Source organism: Oryzias latipes, chromosome 13, assembly GCF_053564925.1.
Source record: "Oryzias latipes strain Hd-rR chromosome 13, Olatipes_Hd-rR_3.1".
NCBI lineage: Eukaryota > Metazoa > Chordata > Actinopteri > Beloniformes > Adrianichthyidae > Oryzias > Oryzias latipes.
The window spans coordinates 1,717,054-1,740,275 of NC_136249.1; the positions used below are offsets into that span (position 1 = coordinate 1,717,054).

Sequence of the window (23,222 nt, forward strand, 5' to 3'; positions counted from 1 at the left end):
AGGCTTCTCAAGCGGGCGTGTCTCCTCTAGCGATATAAGTCATTGTGTTGCAACATACAGAACAAAAAAAATGCAACAATTATGCACTTATAATGTACATTACAATTCTGAATACAGAATAAACGTGTTACATCCTTAGGAAGATTCTAATTATTAGTAACAATCACAAAAGGGAATAAAAATTAAATAAAGTAAATAGAACTAAACAAGTCATTGGTCAGCGCGTCTTTCTCCAACGTGTGACGTAAGCACGCACGCACGGCCATCGCAGCTCTGTTGCGGAAATGAGCTGACAAGCTCAGCGAAATAATCAAAACTCTTCACTTCCAGCGGAGAGGACACCCAAATTCCGTAAATAGTAAGGTCTCGGCACACTTTCTCAGTGTTTGACTGTAGTTTCTAACTCCTTTGGTGTCGTTTCATGACCTGACAAGCGCGGGAAGGCTTGTTGTCAGACTGTAGGCAGCTCGCCAACAAAAACAACTGCTCCGCGGTGAAAACACGGGGCTTACCGCTCATGCACGGCCCGATTCGTGACTGCTGTCGCCAACATTTGGGCCGTAACTTTGTTTTTGTGTCGCCGTAGAGCTTCAGCTGTGGCACAGACGCCGGTCGGTTGTTACACGAGCTAGCTTACAAGCTACAACAACGAGCTCGACGGGAGCTAATGTCGTGTTAGCCACAGTCTTTGAGCTAAAGGTTAAGAAAATAAAAGCTCCCGTAAAAACGAGCAGTTTGGCTGAAGGCAGAGGCGCTGAAGCAACGTGTGGGCAGCTGGCAGATCCTCTTTGAGACCGTTTTTGGTATAGATAGATATAAAACCTCTGTTCTGTTTGTTTTATTTTTATCCTTTTTTAGCATCGTCCAAAAATGTTTTGTAAATTCAGTTTTATTAGTTATATATGCATGTATTATACAGTCTTTCTACAAGGTCGCCATGAATGTGTCTCTGTTTGTCCAGATTGTTGCTCAGATGAAGAGGACTTGCCCGGTTGATCTGCCGTGTCGCCTCTCCTTGCTATGGCAACGCCATATTTCCCAACATTCCTGCTGCTCATCCTGGTGTCCTCCGTGGTCCTCTTCCTGCTGACTCTGATGCCGTCTGTCACTCCGTCCCTTCCTTCTCCACACTCGTCTCCTTCCTCACCCTGGACGTCCTCCTCCTGTGGTCCCGGTCAGTCCTGGGCCGTTCGGCTCCATCCTGGAAGGCAGCATGAGGAAGATGAGGATGTGGAGCAAGACTCTCTAGATCTGGATGTAATAGCAGACAGGGTAGGTATTAGAGTTTTCACTCCTTGTTATGGTTAAAACTATTGGATTGTTATTTGTTGACAATTTGTAATACTTGATTCCATCACTTTTGTTGTAAATGTCCAAAGGAATGTTTTATTTCCCACTTAAAACTCTGAGCCGTCCCTAAGGACTCAGCTCCTTGCTGTGTTTTTAGCGTCTTTCTGTTGTTTTTCTCAGGTGGCAGACCAGGCTGGGCTGCAGAATAAAGGCCAGATCGGACAGCTGAAGGGCCATTACCTGCTGTGCTCTGGAAGCTCTGACTCTGAGGCTCTGGGAGGGCTGTGGACGAGGAGTGCAGGGGAGGTTCTAGCAGCACATCCTCAAGTTCTATGGTTCTCCAAAGAGATGTTGCTCAGTCGTTCTAAACGATCAGTGGCCTTCAATGACCCCAACTACCCCAAGCAGTGGCATTTGGTGAGAGCATGTACTTCATATAAATGCCTTTTGAATTCTAATTTAGACCTTCTAATGATATTGTGGTTTTGGATAAATCAAAATACAAAGCTTCCTCTTTTCCTCATTGTTTTATAGAATGTGTATCATTACTGCTGGGTTTCAGCTTGACACATGTAAGGGCCGTTAAGGGCCTCGCGTGTGTTTATCACTAAATAGAAATAGTGTATTGTTTAAATACATTTCCAGTTGTAATCAAAACCAAACTAACAGAAAAAATACTCTTGAAGGAAAATGGATTTGTGGTTTGATCAGTCTTGTTGCTAGAAGGTTTTTTTTAAAGCCCAGCTTTACTACTGAAACAGCATCTGGTGGTTGTCGTCAGAAATGTTTATGCTGTTGTAAATGGAGGCTGATCTTCATGAGCAGAATGTTGTAAAGCTCATAATGGAAGATGCCATTTTTTATACTGTGTGCAGGAGGAGCGTTTTAAAAAATAAACTCCTCTCTGCACACTTTATCCACTCTTTCAGACAAATTCAAATTCAAAAGGTCGAAGCCTTCATAGAAAAATTAGTCCAGTAATATAACAAACCTTTGCTTGCAGTCAAAGATGAATGTAAATGTGGCAAATTAAAAGCGTTCTGTACAGGAGACACAGCACGGAGGAGACTGAACACCACCGAAAAAAATCAGAAAATCCTCATTGCAGTCCTGCTCTTGAAATGCCTCCGCGCTTTGGCCCTGTTTTTTTTTTTCTTTCAACGTTTATGACTGGATCCGACCCGCCTCCATGTTTTGTCCGGCCCACTGAACAATATCAGAGATGCATGATTTTGCTTTTTTTTTTTTTTAATCTGGCCACACGATGGAGACCCCCATAAAACATGACCCCCCCCCCCCCCTGCAGTCTGTGCTCCAACCTGAAACCCTCTAAAATCTCTGTCAAACAGAACAGAAGACAGTCTTTCCTTTCTACGTCACAGTTCATCTTTCAGGGCTTAGCTCATTCTTTTAGACCAATTATGCTGTTTTTTTAAACAGCGCACCCCGTTCTGTGTCTGATTGGCTGGAGACCCTGTCTATCGATCTCCTCTGTGTATCCTGTAGAGAAACGCTGAGCTCTTCAGATCAGAAATCTGTGATCAGATCTTTGTTTTCATTCTAAGATCCTGAACTTAATTTCTATGAAGGTTTGAGAATTTAAACAAGAGAAAAGTGTGAAAATGTTCATGTCTGTGTGAGAAAAGTGTATTTAGGCAGTGAGGAGTTTTACTGCCATAAACGTCTGGAATCAGACTCTGTGGATTTCACAGATCACGGTTATTTTTAGAAAGTAACTCCTGCAATAAACGAGGAAACTCTGTAGTGGTGAAAAGGTAAAACAGATATATGCGTAGCTGCAGCAGAAGACAGAGAAATGTGCTTTTTCATGATTACTGAACAGACGTGCAGGACACAGAACAGCTGCTCAAACTGTGAGACGTGAGGAGCTGCAGACCTCAAAGTCTCAGTGGGAATATGACGGGAGAGGAGCCACTATTTATTGTTGTTTTTTTTTAATGGATCAATATTCTTTTTCTTGACTTTTTTTGTCTTTGTAAATCACAGAGAGAAGTCATTTTTATTTCATAAATATTATTATTTTATTAAAGGATCATGAATGAATGAAACTTTATTCATAGAGCACTTTACAACTCCCTAAAGGGCTTCACAATAAAAGAAAGACAAAAGAAGTTTATGGTTTTAAAGAAAAGAGTTATTATGGCCTCACAAGAAGAAGTTTGTGGACCTGCTCTAGCATCCATGTGGTGTTGTTTTTCATTTTTCCCATTATTCAAACACCACATGAACGCAGCATTTCTCAAGGATCATCAAGCTGTTGGTGCAACTGGCTCTAAAATGAGAACAAAAGCTTTAACCTAAAAACTCTAAAATGCTCTGTTTTAAAATATAATTTTTAATCCAAATGTTTACATCCAGATTCCATGGTGTTTCTCTCTCACTCCACGCTTCTGCTCCTGGTCCGGCCCTTCTATTCAATTTTAGAACCCCATGTGGTCCGCCAGTCAAAACGCTTGCCCACCCCTGCCATAAAGCCATGTCAACAGAGTCTTTCAAATGAAAGAAAGAAGTCTGAATTTGAGATGAAATGTAGATCCAGTGTATTATTTTAAATCCTGTTGCATCTCTAGAAAGATGTCTCAATCCTAATACTCCTACAGTAAAGCTGTTTTCAGATGGCTTTACACTTTATGGTGAAGTTGCGAGTGGGTGACGTTACCTTCACATTTGCATTTCCTTCAACATGTTTGTCTCTTTTCTATATTTAGAATCCTGTGTTTCGTTTTCACTTTTTTCTACACAAATAACTTTGAAAGTGCTGCCAGCGCACGGCTCTGAGTGTTGATGCGTCACATAACGTTGCTTCTTTTATAACCTTGACATTTTTATTCCAGTGACACTTGACATTTTATTTCAGATTTTGGATTCTGTTTAATGTGACACCCTCCCATGAAAGTCCCAGTCCCATCATCAGTTTTCAGAGTGAGGATGCTGTTTTTAGCCAAAAACCTTTGCTGTTTTCTAGGACCTAGTTTCTGTAGAGCGGCAGTGGTTCATCAGAAATTCACCTGTGCGTTGTGGGCGGGACTGTTGGCATTGAGCAACCCCACCCCCTTCCTGGCACCCATTTGTAGATGCTCTCTCCTGCTAGCTTACAGCCCCTCTCAACCACAAGCTAACATTAGCGGTGCAACAGAAATGGTGATCAGTATCAGATCCATCCATCCGTCCAGTTCTGATCCAGATTCCAGCTCAGACCAGGAAAACAGAGACGAAAGCAGAGCAGGGAGACTGAGGCCCCGCCCAGTGTGGTTTTTACGTCACAACTACAAGCTTTATTAGACAAAGATTTTTTGTCTGCTAAAGACTCAGAAGTACAATTTTGAGTTTATTTTCTTCACATATGTCCCCCATTATCCTTTTCTGTAATCAATGCATTTCTTTTTTCCTGTAATGAGTCTGATAAATCTGTGTGATTTTTCTTTTTTCATTTTTTGTCCACAATTCATGCTTGAAATAATCAGAATCAAATCAAAAATGCCATAAATGGTGTTTAAAACCCTATTTTCCTCAGTAACACCCCCCCCTCCTGTCTGTGCAGCATAATGACGTCAACAGAGGAATGGATATCAATGTGACCGGAGTGTGGGAGCGTAACATCACCGGCCAGGGGGTCACAGTGGTGGTGGTGGATGACGGATTGGAGCACACCCACCAGGACATTCATCTCAATTATGTAAGTCTGAACTCAGAAAACAGCTTTCTGATGGACAAAAACAAAAAAATTGCTTACCAGGTCTCATTTTTGGGGAGCACCAGATCATGTGGATCCATGGGAATCGTGTCTGTAACTCTGTTGATTTCACTTTACCGTCACTGAAATCTGCTGTGGTTTCAGTCATTTTAGGGATCGACTGTATTTGTTTGTGTTGGCTTTTTCTTGAGAAGCAAACAAAACAAAAAGATCAGCAGACCAACGTCGGAAAAAGTCAGATTTGTTAGGTGTGTTTTTTAACAATGACTGCTGTAGGCATGTCTCCAACAACATTGAAGAAAAAACTCTTTTGGAACGTGTCAAGTACCAGTTTAGTAACAACGTCTGGTTCATATCTCATTTCTGGTTGGACCTGTTTAGTCTGAAGCTAAAAACCTAACGCTTTGAATGAGTAAACGTCACACTCAGTGATTGTTTTTGTATGCCTGTCCCTGTCAGAGTCCTGAGGGGAGCTATGACCTGAACTCCAACGACCCGGACCCCATGCCCCACCCAGACTCTCACAGTGATAATCACCACGGGACTCGGTGTGCCGGAGAGATCGCGGCTGTCCCCAACAACAGCTTCTGCGCCGTTGGTGTGGCCTACGACAGCAGGGTGGCAGGTACAAGACAATACCGTTCAGTGAAGGCGCAAAGGGAGGAGTTCTGCCGTGGGTTTGTTGAATAATGTCTCCTGCTGTCTGCTCAGGTATCCGAGTCCTTGATGGCCCGTTGACGGATAGTCTAGAGGCCATAGCTTTCAACAAGAATTATCAAGTTAATGACATCTATAGTTGCAGGTAGGAGAAGGCTTCTAGTTTTATTTATACCCATTGCATAACTGGAAATATGCTCTGATTTGTATGAACATTACAAATATGATCATACTGTCCTCTGAGCTAGAATGTTGGTTCTTGCAGTTGGGGTCCAGATGACGATGGCCACACGGTGGATGGACCTCACCCGCTGGGGAAGGTGACTCATTGCTTTGACAGTTCTCTAATTATCCTGCAGAGGGCAGTAGACTGCAAAAGATCAGTCGCTGTAGACCAGTGTTTTTCAACTAATCAAAAAAGGCTCAGGTTTCACACTGAATAGTTTGCTGATGTCTTTGTGGAGATCTTCAAAATAAAAGCACCAGATTTCTCAGCATCCTTCAAAAGGAAGGTGTGAAAAACTTGACGGTAGCTCCTCCCACATGCAGCGGGAACGTTGGGTTTATAAAAAACACTTTGGAACTAAAGTTCAGAAGTGGAGGACACGAATTTGATGCATGAATCACATTTGATGTGAACAGACAAGTGATTTAAATGAAGCACCTGGAGGGAGGAGGGGGGCAATCTGCAGCACACGTCTGTGCAGAACCGGTGATCTGAACGGATCCCGGATCTTCCGTGCAGCCGTAGCAGCTTCACGCGGGATCCGGTGTCAGAGCGTTTAAAAAGGGAATAAAACAGTGGAGGTCAGAGACGCGAGTCTGTCCGGCATCAGCACCACTGGATTTACTACAACTCCCATGATGCATTGGGCTAATGTAACGGCGTCTCTTATGGCGCTGCTGTTAACCGTCATGAAGCACAACAAACGCAAACGTCTGTGCTAACAGTCTGCAAATCTTCTTGATGAAATCAGAAAACAGTTTATTTCTCTCAGAGACTCCAAAGTTTGGTCCAAGTCATCTTTATAAAAGAAACAACTGCTTTCTGATGTTTGAAGGACAAATTCTATTCCAGACTTCAGTCACTTTAATAAAGTAGATATTAGGTTTAAATAAAAGTAACAAAAACAAAGAAGCAGCATTAAGGTGAAGTTTCCAACAGACACATTTAAACTAAACGGAAACAATTTAATCTCCCAAAAATAAATGACACGTTTTTGTTAAAGTTACCTTTTTTGGTAACACTTTATATTAAGATTCTTTAACAAGCTTTGTTAACACATTAACAAGCATTATAAATTAATTTATAGGGTGTTAGTAAGACATTCATTAGTACAATAAGTCTAATAAGGTTTATTAAATTACTTAGTTAACACATTTACAAGCATTATTATTAGGATTTTTCAAGATGCTAATGATGCATTTACTGATATTATAGGTGCCTTACAAATGTGTCAGTGTTAATAAGCTTAATAAGATTTATTAACAACCTTTGTTAACAAATTAAGAAGTATTATTATTGTTTAGGGTTCTAGTAAGATATTTATTAGCATTACAGACGCCTGACACAAGCCCAAGTGTTCATAAGCTTAATAAGTTTTATTAACTAACTTAACAAATTAATAGGCTTTATTAATGTGTCAGATGCTAGTAAGATATTTATTAGCATTATAGATGTCTTGCAAATACCTGAAAGTGTTAATAAGATTTATTAACATCTACAGTCAGACCATTGTCTTCTAAATCCATATTACTAAACTGCTTATAAGCTTTACAAATGTATTAATTAACTTTGTTAATAGTTTATTAATTGTTTTGCAGCACCCCATCTAAAGTGTGGACGTATTTTACCACAAAACAACCACAAAGCATAAAGATTGTAAAAAGAACTTTATGACATTAAAACAGACTAAACATACACAAATCGTTCTGTAAAAGATATATAAAAATTTAATTCAGACAAATAATTTTTTTTTAAAAACATATATACTGTTGTTGGATGACTAGCATCATAGCTAATAAGGATAAACTATTAGCATCTATCCTGAGTGAAACATTCATTGCAAATCCCATCACCAGGAGACAATTCTCTGCATTCAATGCCAACAGCATCCAACCACTGTTGCCTTGATTCAAAGTCCACAAGAAAGTTGCACAAGCCAGTCATTTTAGAAGACCGAAGACAATAAACCTACAGGAGCCATGCTAAAGCTAACATGCTAACCTGCCCATCTTTGATTTTGAATCAAAGATGGGCAGGTTAACTAATGTCACCATTGGCTAAGGAATCTGTCAATCAAACTCATCAGCAAAACAGGCGTGCTCACTTTCAGCCAATTGAATGGCCTCTTAGACTTTACTTTCACACAGGTGACGAAAAAAGCCCCGCCCATCTTTGATTCTATACCGGTCGGTCGTTAGCGTGTTAGCTTTAGCATGGCTCCTGTAGGTTTATTGTCTTCGTTCTTCAAAAATGACTGGCTTGTGCAACTTTCTTGTGGACTTTGAATCAAGGCAACAGTGGTTGAATGCTGTTGGCATTGAATGCAGAGAATTGTCTCCTGGTGATGGGATTTGCAATGAATGTTTCACTCAGGATAGATGCTAATACTTTATCCTTATAGCTATGATGCTAGAGTCATCCAACACCAGTATATATGTTTTAAAAAAAAATTATTTGTCTGAATTAAGTTATTATATATCTTTTACAGAACGATTTGTGTATGTTTAGTCTGTTTTAATGTCATAAAGTTCTTTTTACAATCTTTATGCTTTGTGGTTGTTTGTGGTAAAATACGTCCACACTTTAGATGAGGTGCTGCAAAACAATTAATAAACTATTAACAAAGTTAATTAATACATTTGTAAAGCTTATAAGCAGTTTAGTAATATGGATTTAGAAGACAATGGTCTGACTTTAGATGTTAATACATCTTATTAACACTTTCAGGTATTTGCAAGACATCTATAATGCTAATAAATATCTTACTAGCATCTGACACATTAATAAAGCCTATTAATTTGTTAAGTTAGTTAATAAAACTTATTAAGCTTATGAATACTTAGGCTTGTGTCAGGCGTCTGTAATGCTAATAAATATCTTACTAGAACCCCAAACAATAATAATACTTCTTAATTAGTTAACAAAGGTTGTTAATAAATCTTACTAAGCTTATTAACACTGACACATTTGTTAGGCACCTATAATATCAGTAAATGCATCATTAGCATTTTGAAAACATCCTAATAATAATGCTTGTAAATGTGTTAACTAAGTAATTTAATAAACCTTATTAGACTTATTGTACTAATGAATGTTTACTAACACCCTATAAATTAATTTATAATGCTTGTTAATGTGTTAACAAAGCTTGTTAAGGAATCTTAATATAAAGTGTTACCCTTTTTTAATTCAGACAAAAGATAAAAATGCATAAAACTTTAACATGGACACTTTTGTGTAGTTACAATATATCTTGTAATCATGAGGATAATGTTGGTCTTTTTTGTCTAAAATTGATCAAACATGCTGTGATTATATAATTGCTCAAAATGTACAGTTTTCTCTGGCACAAACATAAAAAAATCACTGGTCAGAAAGATTATTTTATTTATTTAATTGAGGTTGCATCAAATTTTAACTGGACGGAAAAACAACTACAAATTTTTAACTAATTAGTAGAAAATTAAATTATCTCAACTTTTAGGAAAAACAGCTGCAACTTCCAGCTTTTTGTGCCTGGATTATTACAAAAAATGGACACAAGATCATGGAGGGCATGTTCATCAAGACTACAGAGTTTCTCTTTTTCCCTTTTTGGTTGCTGGTGTGCCGCTGGATTTTTGTCAAGGAACAGGCGTTCAGCGGCTCAAAAGAGGTGTAAACACAGCTTTAAAGAACCACTCTGAGGAAAATGCTGTTTTTCACATTTTCCATCAGCATTTTTCTGATGATGGAGGAGGCATAGAAAGAAAGTTGATCTTAAAATGTCAATTTGGAGCATTTCTTGATCCAAACCACTGTGAATCAGGAAGGGATGAAAAAATAGATTGTATTTGTCACTGGACGGACCACAAGCTCCCGGTAATGTTAGGCTGGAGGTGTGAGGAAGAGCGTGTAAACAGAGAGCTCTTATTAATGGGAGTGGGGGTGCTCTGCGCCAACCGTCCCACCCAAAACTCAGAGGGGAATTTCTAATAAACTCCTGCCGCTCTGCAGAAACTGTCCCACAAAATGACACAGGCTAAATTAAGAGAGCACTAGGAACACGTCTACGACAGAAGACGACTGCATCGGTCTTTAAAACGACAAGCTGGGGACCGATTTTCCTGCAGCTTTCAAACTTGACGTGTTTTTATGCTAACAGGCGGCTCTGCAGCACGGGGTGATTGCAGGGAGACGAGGCTTTGGGAGCATCTTTGTGGTAGCCAGTGGTAACGGAGGTCAATATAACGACAACTGCAACTACGATGGCTACGCCAACTCCATCTACACAATCACCATTGGTAACGCACAGACTTTCAGTCATGTTTATGGTCCCCTGAGAGCTTAGATGTGTGAACGTTTGCATTGTTTGACTGTTACAGGAGCGGTCAACGAGAAAGGCAAGATGCCGTTCTATGCAGAGGAATGTGCGTCCATGCTGGCTGTCACTTTCAGCAGCGGGGGATCCAGACTCAGGAGCATAGTAGGTTTTACCACAAACAGAGGTGTTCAGACAAACACAACTTTGTTTGGTTTTTACTTTTAAAGGGCCTATATCATGCAAAAACAACATTTTGGCCTTTCCAGATATGAAAATGTTTATTCCTCTCCAAAAAAAACCTCAAGCAGCATTTTGATCCATTCACACATTTCTGAGAGCAGTGATGAAAGTCTTCCGGGAATTCCCGGACATCCGGTTTTTTGAGCAAACCGATCGCACCTTCCGGGAAACAAAGACCTGATCTCTACGGACAAATCGCTTTCCGGATGAAAAAATTGTCTGAAAATGGCGAATTTTAGCTTTATTTTCGATATTTCTCCGTCTCTATCTTCGTCTTCCCGGCCTAATTGACCAATGACGGGACGTTTTAGTTGCTTTCGGATGCGTCGACGGCTCTGATTGGCTCTGTCTGTACCACGTGGTCAGCGTGACGGATTCCCTAGAGACCGAAAATGGCGGACCCACGCTGACCACGTACACAAATAAATCTGAAGAGTTTGCGATCAAATTTGTGTTAAAATAATGGCGGGCATCGTCATAATTGAGCGTGGTCACGACCTCAGTTGTGAGAAGACGATAAAAAACAAATTTAAGTGGTCTTGGCTGGAGGAAAAAGACAAATATGGCGATTTCTTTTTATTGTACATTCGCAAGACAAATGTTGGAGGTGGGTACAATTTGTGTTCAGAATTTCACTCTCAGCGGTTTTAATACAATTAGTTATTTATGCAGAGATTAAAACATGCTAACTGTCTTTTACATTGTTTGAAATTGCCATTTGTTGCCATGGGGCGACAGTGGCTCAGGTGGTTGAGCAGGTCGTCCAATGATCGAAGGGTTGGCAGTTCGATCCCCGCTCCCCCCAGCCAACCGTCGTTGTGTCCTTGGGCAAGACACTTCACCCTCCTTGCCTCCAGTGCAGCTCCACTGGTGTGTGAATGTTTGTGAATGATCCCGGTGATGGTCAGAGGGGCTGTAGGCGCGAACTGGCAGCCACGCCTCTGTCAGCCTGCGCCAGGGCAGCTACGTCAAGTCTTTTTTTTATGTCGAGTCTTTGAATGGTTTGTATGTACCGTTTGTTAAATCTGGTCTGGGATCTTCTTCTTCTTTATTTCTTTGATCAGTGACTAAGGAGACACCCCCCCCCCCCCTTGTAGATTTTCTTGATCTGACTGCAGAATAAACGACCACATTGATCAAAACTCACTGCAGTCGGACTCAAAGATGCAGATGAAAATGAAATATACTAGTAGTGCATTTTATTAAATAAATTTACTTTTTACAGGTCATGCTTGGTGTACTTTGTGTAGAAAGGTAGTTAGAAAGATAGTTTAAAGCAGATTTGATGCAATTATAGTTTGAGAAAACAGTGCAGGTGGATGTTGGACATCCGTCATTTCTAAAGCAGAAATGGTTCAAATAAATGAGGTACTTTCTTGGAATATCATAGTTACTGGTGTTCTTTTTCCCATTTGGGGCTTTGATGTTACTATCTTTTAGCAATTGTATGTTTTGCAGCTTTTAGGAAAAGCTTAGATTGTAGGATTGTGTTACTTTTAGCAATTCTCCAAATTATATTTTAGGACCAGCAAGTCCTTATTGGTAAGTCAAACTAGGGGTTTGAATGTTAAATCATGATGCTCCAGTTAGTCTTAGTTTTTTGATTAAGAAGTGAATAAGTAGCTGCCAGAATGGACCAGGATTCATCTAAGACCATGTATTTTTCAAAAATTTCGCTCCGCTCCCGCCATATCGCTCAAAGAAAAGTTCAGGGATTTCATCACTGGAGAGGCACCAGCCCCTCCCAATCCACGAAAATGAGCAGGTTCTCACACTGTGACATCACAAAGTGAGGAACCGCCCCCAGGCTAACAGACACACTTTCTCCACGGAGCTAGCAGCCAACGGCTAAACGCCTTTATTTCATCAGAACAATATCCACATCCATCTTTACAGAAGTTTAGATGTTGATCCACAGAATGCCACAGGCTGGTGATATTCTCCGTTTAGTAAATCTAAAACTGTTTCCTCTAGAGCTTCATGCTAAAGTGTTTTATTTGAAAGATCCTGGATTATTACTAACACTAGAAGGAAATCGAGTAACGTGTAATTTCCAGTTATTTAAATTGATATAGTATTGATTTAAATTTGGTGGTAGAACTCTGATCATATATACTGAAATTCATCTTTGATTGACATTTTTAAATGTCACCCAAGTAATGACAGATGGATTATGGGAAAAAGATATTTATGGAAGATTTACAGGAAGTTGAAGAAATAAACTCTTTCTGCTTTTTATTCCAACAAAAAAACATCAAATTACCACTACAATAGAAGAGACAATTTTAATCGTTAAAATATGTGAACTGGGCTTGAAATGAAACCTTTTGTAATTTTATTAGTAATTACATAAGTAGAGGGAGAATTTTAAACACTTTGAACAGCCCTCACTGGTGGTTAATATTATCTAGCAGCCATGTTTTTATTCATCAAAACTAGCCTTCTAAACACGACATTTACCATCCAAATTCAGCAGTAATGCTGTTAAAGTCGCTTTATGACACAGGAAGACGTTTCTGCTCCCCAGGTGACGTCAGACTGGTCCATGCAGGAGGGGACGGGCTGCACGGACGGCCACACCGGTACGTCTGCTGCGGCGCCTCTGGCGGCGGGAATGATCGCCCTCATGCTGCAGGTCCGGCCCTGTCTCACCTGGAGAGATGTGCAGCACATCATTGCCTTTACTGCCACCAAGGTTAGTGTGTGGGAAGAAATGTATGTGTACATGAGGGGTTTTATGGCAAAACAAATCAGTGCAACAGTAACGAGAGCCAGAAATAGAAGAACTAGAATCACCTTCTATGTGGCAGAACAACCGATTGAACTGTGAAGGGTTTTGGTGTCTGCTCCGTAAAAGAATTTAGCCTGGTGCTGCATATGCTTGATTGAAGTTGTTGCTGTCAAAGTTAACCCAACATTGTAACCCCCCCCCCCAACATTTAAAGACCCCCCAGGTCATCTGTAGATCTGTAGATCTTTGGTCAAATCGTTGCCAGAAGTCTTTTAATTGTCATTATGCCGCTTTTAGGTTTTAGCCAAAATCAAAAAGTGGTGTCGTTTTCTAGGACATAGTTTCTGCAGAGCAGCAGTAGTTCTCTAGAAATTGGTCTCTGAGTTTTGGGCGGGACTGACAGCGCTGAGCAACTCCGCCCCCCGCTGCTGAGAGCTCTCTGTTTAAGTGTAGCAGGAAGCTGGTGGCCCACCCAGCCTTGAGGTTTGAATAACGACATATTCAGAAGTGTGAATTTGAGCTTAGTTTTCTCCATCATGACAGAAATGCAACAAGAACAAGTAAGAAACAAAACACCATTGTCATCATCAGAGTGGGTCTTTGATGTTTGAGACTGAAAAACTCTGTGAAAAGGTTCCTTGAATGCATTATCACAATATTTGTAGTTTTAAACAATAAGGACAAAAGGAAAACGTTTAGTTAATAGAAAAAGCAAACTGTTCCTCTGAATCAAACAGACTGTGAAGTGAAAGTGACTTTTCTCTGTTTTTGTAGTGTGACCCAAACGCTGACTGGCAGCAGAACCAGGCAGGTTTCAATCACAGCCACCAGCACGGCTTTGGCCTCCTCAACGCATGGAGGCTAGTTAATGCAGCCAAGGTACACACCTACACACACACACCTGCACACACCTACACACACACCTGCGCACACACCCCCACACACACCTGCACACACACCTACGCACACACCTACACACACACCTACGCAGACACCTACGCACACCTCCGCACCCACCCACGCACACACCTGCACACACACCTGCACACACACCCACGAGCACACACCCGCGAGCACACACTCGCGCACACACCTGCGCACACACACCTACGCGCACCCCTACACACACACCTATGCACACACATCTACACACACACATCTACGCACACAACTACACACACACACCTGCACACACCTACGCACATACCTACGCACACACACCTACGCACGCGCACACCTGCGCACACATCTGCGCACACACCCCTACACACACACACAACTACACGCACCCTACACACACACCTATGCACACACATCTACACACACACACTCTTGCGCACCTACCTCCGCACCTACCTACACATCAGTACACTCCTACTCACGTGCACGTCCACAGTCCTCTGGAATCTCTCCCTCTGGTGTGTTTCAGGTCTGGGAGACGGTGCCTTTCCTGGTTTCTTATCAGAGCTCAGTGATTCATGAGGAGGCGGAAATCCTGATCTATCACAGGGAGCTGGTCCGTACCTGGAACGGTAATGTTTTCTTCTGCACCGCCCTCTAGTGGACAGTTGGGTTTACAGTCCATTCCTCCACTCTTGCTGCTCTGTGCCTTCCTGTCCTTATTAGGCCGTCTTTGTGAGTTTGTCTTGGGAGATTTCTTTCAGGTTTAATCCTGTTTCCAAACCTCTTCTTTTTGTCTTCTGAGATTTTTGGGTTTGTGCTTTCTCTGTCTTTACTGTCTTCCGTTGTCATGGTGATGACCTTTTCATGGCAGAGTCATTTCGTCTTTCCTCATCTTTTAACTCTCCTCCCTCACACTTTCCTTTCCTTTATTTTACTGCCTGATTGCATCATCACGCACAGCTGCTGTGTGGATTTATGCTGCGTTCATGCAGCAGCTTTTTTAAGGATAAGGCTTAGAGTGTGTGTAGATTTATGTACTGGATCGTTCCTGTGATGATTGTTTTTGGCCTCTAATGAAGAGCCGAGTGTTAGTTTTTTTAGTGTCTGTAGTTTTCTGGCAGACCCAGAATTCTGAATTAGTCTCTGTGAGAGTAAAAGCTGTATGTGTGGGAGTGTTAGGTGTGTAGGCAGACAACCAGCACTCCTGAAAACTGAGAGAATGGGGAAGGAAAAAAGATAAAACTCAAAGTTTGGGTCTTTCTACAATGTCCTTGTGGCATTATTCTCACTACGGAGAACATATATGAAGATTTTAAGATTTCTGAGTGTTTTTTTTTCTAATTGTGGTCAGGCAGTAGCAAACGAGACAATCTTCTTTCTCTTTCGGCTTTTCCCATCAGGGGTCGCCACAGCGAATCATCCTTTTCCACCTCAATCTATCATGAACATCTTCTACCCTAACGTTAGCCAACTTCATGTCCTCTGTTAAGACATCCATATATCTCCTCTTTGGCCGTCCTCTTGCCCTCCTGCCAGGCAGCTCCATCTCCAACATCCTTCTACCAATATATCCACTATCCCTCCTCTGAACATGTCCAAACCATCTCAGTCTGGCTTCTCTGACTTTGTCGCTAACACAGGCAACATGAGCCGTCCCTCTGATGTACTCGTTCCTTATCCTGTCTAACCTGGTCACTCCTAAGGAGAACCTCAACATCTTCATCTCCGCTACCTCCATCTCAGCCTCTTGTCTCTGTCTCACTGCTACCGTCTCTAACCCATAGAGCAGAGCTGGTCTCACCACTGTCTTGTACACCTTTCCTTTGAGTCTTGCTGACACTCTTCTGTCACACAACACTCCTGACACTTTCCTCCAACCGCTCCAACCTGCCTGCACTCGCCTCTTCACCTCTTTTCCACACTCCCCATCCCACTGAACTGTTGACCCCAAGTACTTAAACTCCTGCACCTTCTTCACCTCAGTCCCCTGTAACCTAACGCTTCTACCTTGATCCCTCTCGTTCAGACACATGTATTCTGTCTTACTACGACTGACCTTCATACCTCTTCTTTCCAGAGCAAACCTCCACCTCTCTAGCTGTTCCTCCACCTGCTCTCTACTCTCACTGCAAATTACAATGTCATCCGCAAACATCATTGTCCAGGGAGATTCCTGTCTTACCTCGTCTGTCAGCCTGTCCATCAGCATAGCAAACAAAAAAGGACTCAAAGCTGATCCTTGGTGTAGTCCCACCTCCACCTTGAACTCCTCTGTCTGACCTACAGCACATCTCACCACCGTCATACTTCTCTCATACATGTCCTGAACTACTCTGACATACTTCTCTGCCACTCCAGACGACCTCATACAGTACCACAGCTCCTCCCTCTGCACCCTGTCATACGCCTTCTCTAAATCTACGAACACACAATGCAGCTCCTTCTGACCTTCTCTGTACTTTTCCATCAACATTCTCAAAGCAAAAATGGCATCAGTGGTGCTCTTACGGGGCATGAAACCATACTGCTGCTCACAAATCTCCACCTTCTTCCTAAGCCTGGCTTCCACTACTCTTTCCCACAGCTTCATTGTGTGGCTCATCAACTTTATTCCTCTATAGTTGCTGCAGTTCTGCGTGTCACCCTTGTTCTTAAAGATCGGGACCAGAACGCTTCTCCTCCATTCCTCAGGCATCTTCTCACTCTCTAAAATCCTATTGAACAACCTTGTTAGAAATTCCACTGCTGTCTCTCCTAGGCACTTCCATACCTCCACAGGTACGTCATCAGGACCAACGGCCTTTCCGCTCTTCATCCTTTTCAGAGCCTTCCTAACCTCATCCTTTCCAATCTCTGCTACTTCCTGCTCCACAACAACCACATCTTCCTCCCTTCTTTCCCTGTCATTTTCCTCGTTCATCAGCTCCTCAAAATACTCCTTCCATCTTTTCTGTACACTCTCTTGGGTTGTTAGCACCTTTCCATCTCTGTCCTTAATCACCCTTATCTGTTGCACGTCCTTCCCATCTCTGTCTCTCTGTCTGGCTAGCCTGTACAAGTCCTTCTCTCCTTCCTTTGTGTCTAACCTGTCATATAGCTCATCGTAAGCTTTCTGTTTGGCCTTTGCCACCTCTCTCTTCACTCTACGCTGCGCTTCCTTGTACTCCTGTCTACCTTCCTCAGTCCTTTCTACATCCCACTTCCTTTTAGCCAACCTCTTCCTCTGGACGCATTCCTGTACTTCCTCATTCCACCACCAAGTCTCTTTACCGTCTTTCCTCTTTCCAGATGGCACACCTAGCACCTTCCTACCTGTTTCCCTGATAATTTCTGCTGTAGTTTCCCAGTCCTCTGGAAGCTCATCCTGACCACCCAGGACCTGTCTCAACTTCTGCCTAAATTCCTCACAAGTTTCTTCATTCTGTAGCTTCCACCACTTGGTCTTCTTTTCTGTTTTCCCTCTCTTCTTCTTCCTGACCTCCAGAGTCATCTTACACACCACCATGCGGTGCTGTCTGGCTACACTCTCTCCTACCACCACTTTGCAGTCATTAACCTCTCTCAAATGACCTCGTCTACATAGGATGTAGTCCACCTGGGTACTCCTACCTCCACTTCTGTATGTCACTCTATGTTCCTCTCTCTTCTGGAAGTAAGTGTTGACTACAGCCATTTCCATCCTCTTTGCAAAGTCCACCACCATCTGTCCCTCCAGATTCCTTTCCTTCACACCAAACCTGCCCATCACCTCCTCATCACCTCTGTTGCCCTCACCAACATGCCCATTAAAGTCTGCTCCAATAACAACTCTCTCTCCTCTGGGAAAACTCTCTATGACCTCATCCAACTCACTCCAGAATCTCTCCTTCACTTCTAACTCACAGCCAACCTGTGGCGCATACCCACTGACTACATTCACCATCACCCCTTCGATTTCTAACTTTAGGCTCATCATCCTGTCTGAGACTCTTTTCACCTCTAGAACACTGTTTACAAACTCCCCCTTCAGAATCACTCCTACCCCGTTTCTCTTCCTATCAACACCATGATAGAACAGTTTGTATCCTCCTCCAATACTACGTGCCTTGCTGCCCTTCCACCTTGTCTCCTGCACACACAGTACATCTACCTTCCTTCTCTCCATCATGTCTGCCAGCTCTCTGCCTTTCCCTGTCATTGTGCCAACGTTAAGAGTCCCTATTCTCAAACCTATGTTCCTGCCTTTTCCCTTCTCTCTCTGGTCACGGACCCTTCTGCCTCCCCTCTTTCTTCCACCAACAGTAGTCAAATTTCCACCGACACCCTGTAGGTTAACAGCATCGGTGGCGGTCGTTGTTAACCCGGGCCTCGACCGATCCGGTATGTCTAAAGTGTTGTGGATGATTCGCATGGTTATTTTGGCAATTTTTACGCCGGATGCCCTTCCTGACGCAACCCTCTCTATTTATCCGGGCTTGGGACCGGCACAGAAGTTACTGGCTTGCAACCCCTGTGGCTAGATTAGTAGCAAACGAGACAATGCAGATTGAAAAAGAACCAATCCGTGATGGAGAAAATATGCTACACACAAGTTGTACCATGGTTCGGGTGAATACTTGATTCTGATTGGCTGCTGGGTGTGGATTAAAAAGTGATAACCGCACGTCTAAAAAAGAAGTTCTGGTCACATAGCTTAAGTGTTCTATAACACTGCGCCCGCTTCTTTAACCCTAGAACACTTTTGCGATAAAAAGTGACATCATCACTTTTGCCGGTGTGGGAACCGGATCGACTCGGCTGCCAGAACTTCCACCAATGCTGACGTCACCCTACAGCAACACCAGTTGGACAAACTACTTAGCGATTTTACGTTTCCTTTTGTAAAGTTTTTCTCACTCATAACTAATAATGCCATTTTTAGTTTTAAGGTGTCAGACATAATTGTTTGTTACGTCGGACATTATTATTTGTTTCACCAAATGCAAACTGTACTTTAATCATTAACATAAGCATTAATTGAATTCCATACGATGGAATTACAGAACTTCATTGGATTTAACAGTTATGATTGCAAAGTTTATATTTCCCGTTTAAAACTTGTAGAAAGTATTAAAAAACTAATTACAAAAAACAGCACACTTTTTTTCTCAATTTTTATTTGTTCTTCATGTTTTATCAAAACAAACAACCAAAAAAAAATTTGATGTAATAGTCATCCATGTTTCTCACGAATAACGGAAATTTACAGTAATATCGTTCACTGTGACTGACCAATCACTATCGTATTCGTCATCGTGCCAACTTACAGCCAATCAAATAGTGTCATGGCATCATTGGTCGAAGGACCCCGAGAAGATCTGGCAGCCCGAGTCGATCCGGGACCCAAACCGGGTCATTTCTACCCAAAATGATATACCCATCAAAAGGTACTTTTCACACGAAATAGATCAAAACATAACAACACGTGATGAATTAGAGTGGCTTTGTTTCATTTTCAACTGTGTTATGTGTAACAAAAATCTTTTTAGGAAATTCCTAGAAACATGCTCAAAAATTACTGAGAAATTTGAGATCAAAAACTTCTTAAAAAGTAACAGAATGATACCAGAAACTTGGTCTTTGGTCCACCCCTTCTTGGGACATGTGAAACTTCCGTGGTGAAGGCACACCCTCCTGGACATGTTGACATTAATGTAGATAATTTTGCTGGGGTGAAAATCACCCGGCGATAGAGCTCTAGGGTCAAAACAACCTTTATCTTCATCATCTGGACAAAAACAAGCGGTAAGAGGTGAACTTTCTCTCTGAACTGATGCTTTATTCAACACATCGTGATCATCAGCATAGAGATTGCTCTCCTTTGTAGCTGCAGTCGAGGTTGGTGCAGCGCGTTGTCACGGTAACATGATTACCTGGTCCGCTTTTTGTGAAAGAAGCGATCCAAACTGAAAAAGTAACGAGAATAAAGTACTAAAAAGTGATTGAATATTTCTTTCTTTTGTAAATGACCATGGTTTAACCGGGTTAACAGCCTTTACAGTGTGCATTATCAGAAAGTGTCGGATGGTTCAGGCTTCCACGGCGTGCGTTCATTTCTGATAATTCGTGGGCCATTATCCCTTACGTTTTGAATCATGGAACTGTCGATAATAGGTGTGTGTGTCCTTTTGTGTCTCCTCTTTCACACTGCAACGTTTTCTGGACATCACCCCCACTCCACTGCCTCTTCCGTCCCTCTGTTAGTTTTTCCTCATGCCCTGCTTTCAGCGGGAGGCCCTACATGGTCACGGAGCGCTGTGGCTCATTAGCAGCCAGGGAGACGCAGAACCGAGTTCTCTGACAGCTTTTCAGGAGAAAACAGGGGAGGAGCGCCGCAGACTGACCACGTCTCTCATCTCCTGCTTTCCCTCTTTGTTTCATTGATTACAAAATGTAGATACTTAAAAAAAAGAAAATTTACATGGGTGCCACATCAGCTCTCAAAAAATGACTGATGATGATCCGCTCTCCTCTTCTTCAGTTTCTGCCGCTGACCTAAAAGAGTCTGGAATGCAGACGCTGGAGCACGTGGCCGTCACCGTGACGATAACTCATCCTTGCCGCGGTAGCCTGGAGGTGGTGCTGGTTTGTCCCAGCGGGATGCGTTCTCTCATGGGGGCTCGTCGAGCCACCGATCGGTTAGTGCGTCGTTTGAAAACGGGAGAAAATGGCGGTCTGTGTGTGGGCCTCAGTCAGGAGTTTGCTCTGTGTGTTTGCAGCGACTCTGCAGGCTACACGGACTGGACCTTCTCCACCGTGCGCTGCTGGGGGGAGAAGGCTGAAGGCGTGTACATTCTGAAGATCTCAGACCACAGTAAGACGACGCCACACATGATGATGTCGAGCTCTCCTGAAGGGCAGCTGAATCACCATTCCTTTCTATGCTTTCAACTTAATTCCTCCTTAACTTTGTGCAGAGGAAGCCATGTCTGACCGGTGCGCCGCTGTGGGGGTGCTGAAGGAGTGGAAGCTGAGCCTGTACGGTTCATCCATGAGCCCCAGCCAAGTGAAGGAGCGCCAGACGTGCGTCTTTGCTCTGCAGACTAGTCCTCCTGTGCCTGACGGCAGTGATTTGGTCGCAGTTTGACCGGCTGTTGCTTGATTGATTGGCAGGTTGGTGAAGGAGGCCATGAGCGGCAAATACCTGGACAGCAATTTCTCGCTGCCTTGCCCCCCAGGCCTGGACATCCCATCTGAAATCATCCGACCTTTTACATCCAACAGCCTCAAGGTACTGGCGGCGTTCCCTCACTCAAACACCAGCAATTTATAGAACTTAGGGATTTTTGGAAACGCTGTGACCTAAAAAAACACAAGTTTGAGCTGAAAGAGCGTTGAGAGTCCTGCAGAAAGTTGTCCTCCTACAGATTGTGACACTTTAGAAATTGCAAAGTAAGTCATTCATTCCACTGGGCTTTTATTGAAGTTTCATTTCCTGAAAAGATGGGAGGCTTTGGGCTTTGGCTGAATTTCCTCACTACTCGCTACTTTGTGCTCTACATGGGGCGCTCGCCATCGTTCCAATCTACAATTCCAGAATCCAGTACTCTGGAATAGAGACAACAATGCATTGCATTTGAAAGAGTTCGCACGGGAATAAATGTTTGTAATGTTTTAAGTTGTGTCTTCACAGCCAATACTGTCACAGATTCAGATTTTCCCTGGTAGAAGGTTGAAAGTTCAGGTCACATCCATCCGTTTGACATTTGATCAATTCAGAAACATTTCAGTGCTTTGATAGTGATGCATACAGAATAAGATCTGCCTGTCTTTGTGTGAAATCCACTAGCTTCCTCTGTGTTTCCTCCTGCAGTTCCTGCTGCTGTTTGGATGCTTCGCCCTTTTCTGGTCCCTCTACTACACTCTGGAGGTCACACTGGCCAACAAAAGCCTCCGCGCCGTCTTGTGCCTGCCCAGGAGGCAGGATTCCAGCTCTGTGAAATTTAGACACAGCATCAAAGGAGTGGAGGAGGCGCTAACGGAGCAGGAGGCTGGGGAGTACAGGGAGGAAGAGGAGGATGACTCTGGGGTGGAGTTGCACACGGTTCTGGACTATGAGGCCAAAGTGCCGCTGTTGGCAGGAGAGCAAACTGTAGTATAAACCAGCTAAAGGAACGCTGCCGGAGCTCTGCGGCTCGCTCTCCCTCGCCTGGGCTGCTTCTGGCTGGAGGTGAGGGCGTCCAAGTGGACCTCCAACTCAAAGGAGGAGTGGACTCTTCGTCCTTCTCCTCATCTCTCAGACAAGTGACCTTGTTTGGACTGTAACTGTGCGTGTTTGTGTACTTCCTCCTTAAAAATGTCCTCAAAGACACAATAATGTGGGAAAACCTTTTGCTTTTTAAGGGTTTACATGGACAAATCTGAGGTTTACGTTTAAGTAAACTTGTTGTTACTCAAGGAAACATTTGAAGAGCTGCTTCTGGACAGCGACGTGGAAAAAGTTTAAAATCCCACAACAACTATCCTGTCTGTGAAGCTGGAAGAAGCGCCAACAGGTGTGTTTGTTGAACTAGTGAAGACAAATGTGAGAAGAGATGAACGTTGTGTGTGTGCGTGTGATGCAGTGCTGGGTTTTTAACATACAGGGGTCTTCCACTCTCAAATGTGAAGTTTCATAAAGGTACTCTCTTTTTTAAAAGACGTTTATTTTCTGAGGTGTGTTTTTTTTTTTTTTGACTCCTTTGTGGCGGGTGGGTTTTTATCTGCTGGTTCCTCAATCAACTACTGTTTAAAAACTTGAAATGGAGATTGGAATTTGTATTTTTTTATAAATTATAATATATAAATGTGTGCCTGTTGTACACATGTACTGTATGCTGACAGTGTTGACCTCTTTACACCTCTTTTCAGATTGTAATAGGAACTCTTCTCTTTTTCTATCTGAATGACTGGAGTGCAGATTGGAGCTGTAATGCAGTGCGAGGCACAGATGATTGAAAATAAAATACGTTTAAACTATCATGGATTCAGGTGGATTTGTTTCTATTGGTAATGGACTTGGGGAGGAAATCAAAGCAGAATTTTGAGATTTTTTACATCAAATCCTGAAGTTTTTCTATCATCTCATCTAACTTATTGTGGAAAAGCTCACTATATAGTTCAAGCATTTCCTCTGGTTTTCTACACAAGAAAAATTGGT

General features: G+C 42.6%; 1 protein-coding gene across 3 annotated transcripts; it reads left to right on the forward strand.

Moving 5' to 3' along the window:
* The first annotated feature begins 219 nt into the window (after positions 1–219).
* pcsk7 (proprotein convertase subtilisin/kexin type 7) lies at positions 220–23,041 on the forward strand. 3 transcript variants are annotated; one of them, XM_011483069.4, is made up of 17 exons: positions 220–358; positions 962–1,272; positions 1,471–1,707; positions 4,853–4,987; positions 5,465–5,630; positions 5,717–5,807; positions 5,928–5,982; positions 10,033–10,171; positions 10,253–10,353; positions 12,959–13,126; positions 13,937–14,041; positions 14,592–14,694; positions 20,565–20,721; positions 20,803–20,897; positions 21,001–21,106; positions 21,197–21,314; positions 21,897–23,041. In XM_011483069.4, the coding sequence occupies exons 2-17, from the start codon at positions 1,021–1,023 to the stop codon at positions 22,182–22,184; spliced, it is 2,316 nt and encodes a 771-aa protein (XP_011481371.1). In that variant the 5' UTR covers positions 220–358; positions 962–1,020; the 3' UTR covers positions 22,185–23,041. The 3 variants fall into 3 exon arrangements, with proteins under 3 accessions (XP_011481371.1, XP_011481372.1, XP_078785477.1); XM_011483070.4 differs by having other exon boundaries at positions 230–363; XM_078929351.1 differs by having other exon boundaries at positions 337–803.
* The last annotated feature ends 181 nt before the right edge of the window (positions 23,042–23,222 follow it).